The sequence below is a fragment of the Belonocnema kinseyi genome, chromosome 1, assembly GCF_010883055.1.
Source record: "Belonocnema kinseyi isolate 2016_QV_RU_SX_M_011 chromosome 1, B_treatae_v1, whole genome shotgun sequence".
Lineage (NCBI taxonomy): Eukaryota > Metazoa > Arthropoda > Insecta > Hymenoptera > Cynipidae > Belonocnema > Belonocnema kinseyi.
This window is the reverse complement of record NC_046657.1, coordinates 9,176,839-9,181,011: the sequence shown is the minus strand read 5'-3', so window position 1 is coordinate 9,181,011 and position 4,173 is coordinate 9,176,839. Positions and strand designations below refer to the sequence as shown.

The 4,173-nt window shown below is 28.9% G+C and overlaps 1 protein-coding gene across 1 annotated transcript in view; it reads right to left on the bottom strand.

Moving 5' to 3' along the window:
• The window catches only part of LOC117167455 (aquaporin-11), a 5,854-nt gene extending 2,037 nt beyond the window's left edge, over positions 1 to 3,817 (bottom strand). Inside the window, exons 1-4 of the mRNA XM_033352414.1 lie at positions 3,627 to 3,817; positions 3,191 to 3,340; positions 2,763 to 2,976; positions 2,179 to 2,453 (exon numbers count right to left, since the gene is read on the bottom strand). Of these exons, the coding sequence (XP_033208305.1) occupies positions 2,179 to 2,453; positions 2,763 to 2,943 (456 nt within the window). The 5' untranslated portion in view covers positions 2,944 to 2,976; positions 3,191 to 3,340; positions 3,627 to 3,817. The remainder of the gene's footprint in view (positions 1 to 2,178; positions 2,454 to 2,762; positions 2,977 to 3,190; positions 3,341 to 3,626) is intronic.
• Positions 3,818 to 4,173: the final 356 nt, after the last annotated feature.

Genomic DNA, 4,173 nt, shown 5'->3' with positions numbered 1-4,173 from the left:
CCCCCCCCCCCCCTCCGTCAGCCACAAAATCGTCCCTATAGAAGTGTTTCATTGCACTTAAGCTTTAAGTTTAAAAAAAAAATGAATTTTTAACAACAACAAAAATTCATCAAAATAGTTCAATGTTCAGCCAAAAAAATGAGTTTTTAACAAAAATAGATAAATTGGCAAGCAAAGGAAAAACGAATTTTTCAAAATTGTAAAATTTCTAGTCAAAGAATTTTTTTTTGTACAAAGCCAATTTTTAATCAAAAAGAGTAATTTTCAACAACAGAAAAACTAATTTTCCAACACGTAGTTTATTTTATAACTAACTTTAAGCGAAAAGGAGAATTTTCAAGCAAGAGTAATTTTCTACCAAAAAGACGAATTTTCAACTAAACCAAAAAAAAAAACAGTTTTTAACTGAAAATTTTATACTTTTGTTTTCAAATTAGAAAAATAATTTTCACAAAGAAAAAATTATCAAATTGTTTAAATTTTCAACGAAATAAAGAACCTTTTAACCAGAATAGTTGGATATTCAACTGAAAAAGATAAATTTTCAAACAAAGGAAGAACGAATTTCAAAAAGAAATAACAAATTTGCAGTTAATGATTTTTTTTAACAAAAGGGCGAACTTTTGACCGGAAGGATTAATTTTCGTCGTAAAAAGAGGAATTTCGAACAAAATCCATGAATTTCCCAACAAACAGTTTATTTGCCAACTAAGCAAGATAAATTTTTAATAAAAATAGAATATTTCAGGTCCATTTAATTAATTTTGAACAAAAAAACTCATTTTAACCAAGTTAATTGAATTATCAACAATAACAAAATTAATTTTCAGCCAAGAAGATGAATTTTCAAACAAGAATAATAATTTTCTATAAAAAAGATGAACTTTTAACTAAAAAAGAAATCATTTTTACCGTGAAATTTTAGCATATTATATTTATGTTTCCAGTTTTAAAAATTTCATTTTTAACAAACAAAAAAATTACACGAAATAGTTTATTTTTAACTTCAGAAGTGAATTTTTAACTAATATGGATGAATTTTTAAACAAGAAGACAAATTTTTTATCAAAAAAGGATAAATTTTCTACTGAAAAAGATAAATTTTCAAGCAAAAGAAAAATGAATTTTCAAAAAAATAGTTAATTTTTCAACAAAAGAAATCGTTTTTCAACCAAAAAGATAAATTTTTAACTAAAGATAATAATTTTTAACAGAAAGAGACAAACTTTCATTAAAATGCACGTTATTTGTCAACAAAATGGTTCATTTTTTAACAAAAATAGATCAATTTCCAATCCAAAAATTGATTGGTTTCCCAACAGACCAAAGGAGTGAAGATTTTCTAGAATAACTTTAATTTTAAGAATGTTTAATTCATAGCACTATCTAGTTTGGAGAGACGTTAAGAATTTCTGATAATATATAATGGCAATACACATTCCTTGAAAATTTTGACTTGCAAAAAATGTGTTTATTTCTGAAAAAGGATTCTCCTTTCGACCTCTCTAGTAGCTTAAGGGAAAAGCACCCGACAGGCAATCGGAATTTCTGTGGTTCGATTCCCATCGGAGCGAAGAAGACATTTTTTCAGAAAAAATGTAATTTTTTAATTTTTTAATTCATAGGACCATCTAGTCTAAAAAGACATCAAGAATTCCTGTTATTCTTTTGATGACAATACAAATTCCTTGAAAAACTTCACTTGTAACACCTAGCAAAAATGCGTTTATTTCTGAAAAAGGATTCTTCTTTCGATCTCGCTAGTAGCTTAAGGGACAGGCAATCGGAAGTTTTGTGGTTCGATTCCCAACCGAGCGAAGGAGATCTTTTTCAGAATAAATTTTATTTTTTTATTTTTTTAATTCAAAGCACCATCTAGTCTGAAAAGAAATGAAGAATTTCTGTTATTCTCCGATGACAATACAGATTCCTTTAAAATCGAATTGTTAAATATTCATTTGCTTTAATTTTCATTACAAAGAAATAACTAATTTTCACAAAAATAGTTAAATTATCACTCAAAGAGGGAAATCTTCAAAACGCTCCCTGGCAGCTTGCAGACTCCCCTATTAAATAAACCTCGACCTGCAGACATATTGCCAGCTGACGTCACTTCTTGAAATATCTAATGAACTCGAAAGTTTCGTGCATTCGCAAGTTACTTAATATTCAAATTACCTGAAGATCAGTGCTGCAATCAGAAAAGGCTCGATCTTTGTGCGTCGGAACAACTTCTAAGTACCATAATAATTGATTATATCTAAAAACGACCAGGCCCCCCACTAATTGGGCCCAAATTAATAAAAAGGCGACTCGTAAACTCTGTTTTCCTTCGATAACGTCTTCTATGTGCGTATAAGGACAAGCTGTCGCATCTTCCCAAACATAACACCACCAAATTGTCATGAAGAATAAATAAATTGCGTACATCGATATACCCCAGTTGTCAGCGACTAGAAAATAATTTTTTCATTCGATTTTATTACAAATTAGGTGAAGTTAGCTAAAAAGCGCAACTCGACTCTCACATGCGGAAAACCGCGAGCCCGGCAGGGAGGGAGACGTAAAGCAAAGCGCGTAACCACGGTGCGCGCGCACGCTTTTCGCTGGTCTAATTGGGGTTCTCCGCATGTGAGAGCCGAGCTGCACTCATCAGCTAATTTCTAATTTGCTCTCCATAAACAAATAACTAAAAAATTACAAAAGTTACAAAATAATTATAGTAACTTAAGAATTAGAAATATTTTTTAAATTTAACTTACTGATAATTAATTCAAAGCATCCTCCACAAAGTTCACCTGTGGCAATGGCCTCCAAAAACAGGGATTTTACTAAAGGCTGCTTTACGTAATACGATACGTATTTTCTAAGCCAATATGCTATTAAGCTTGTTAAAGCAATGTAGAACGTTGAAACTCCCAACGCTAAAGGTGTCGCCGCCATTCTTTCTTTGGATAATTTACCCCGTTTTTTCCTCTTGATGATCAAAAAAAATTTTAATTAGTACTTGAATAAAAATTAATTAAATCCAAAAATAAAACTAATAAATTAAAAAACTGTGTAAAAGACACAACCAATAGATTAGTTAATATTATTTATGATTAAAAATATATTTTAAGTTTCGATTGAATAAATTAATTAGATACGGCTTATCAAAACGATTTGTAAAGTATATTTTTTATTTACTCACTTAAATTTTATGGAAAATTTGTGTAGCACTGCCAAAGTGTAGAATCGTCGAACTTTTTTATTGGCCTCATTTATATGAAGAGGCGTTTGTTAAAAGGAAAGAGTCCAATACCATTGGAATTTGGCGTCAACCATTCTCTCCCGACATTCACTTCCCATCAGTATTAAAGTTAGGATAAAAAAAATTCAGATCCGATATATTTTTTATTTTGAAATTTACTTAAATTATATTTATTCATCTTAACAACAAATAGTATAGGACTATTTTTATTTTTTTTAAATATTAATAAATTATCAGAACGATAGAATTTACAAAACATTGCTTATTCTAATTTTCAATTGCGTTTAAAAAAAATATTTTTGCCGGAAAACATATTAATAATTTATATAAATTTGTAAGATTAAACTATAAAAAATTCAATAATTTAACAACTTACCTTTTATTTATTAGTCCCTGCGTTTTTTAATGCACCAACACTTACAAGAGTCACATTTTAATTTCTAATTTTAGAAACTATAAAAATAGTTACAGAATCCATTGAAAATTTGAAATAAATAATTAAATATTCCTCTTTGCTGCTAATATAAAGGCAGAAGAAGTTTAACTGAATATTTTTGGAAGCACAAATATAATAGTTAGTGGCAAATATATCCACGCACTTAAGCCTCGTTGCTTTAAATAACTCTTGACAAAATTACCCAATCAAGGGAGCTAGTGTATAGCTATGCACCAGTATGTTTTCATTTGAATAGATTCATTCATATTTTTCTATCTCTCCTTTTTCTGTTTTCATATTTTTATAAATTTCTCATTTTTATAACGTATGAAAACTTTTTCCTTCAGACACGGCTTCAAACATAGCTGATTTTACTTGAAAGAAGCAAGTGTTTTCTTTTTACAAGGGACCGATTTTCTTGAATCAAGAAAATAATAGAATCAGGACAACTATTTGAATCAAGAATATATTTACTCTAAGCAAAAAA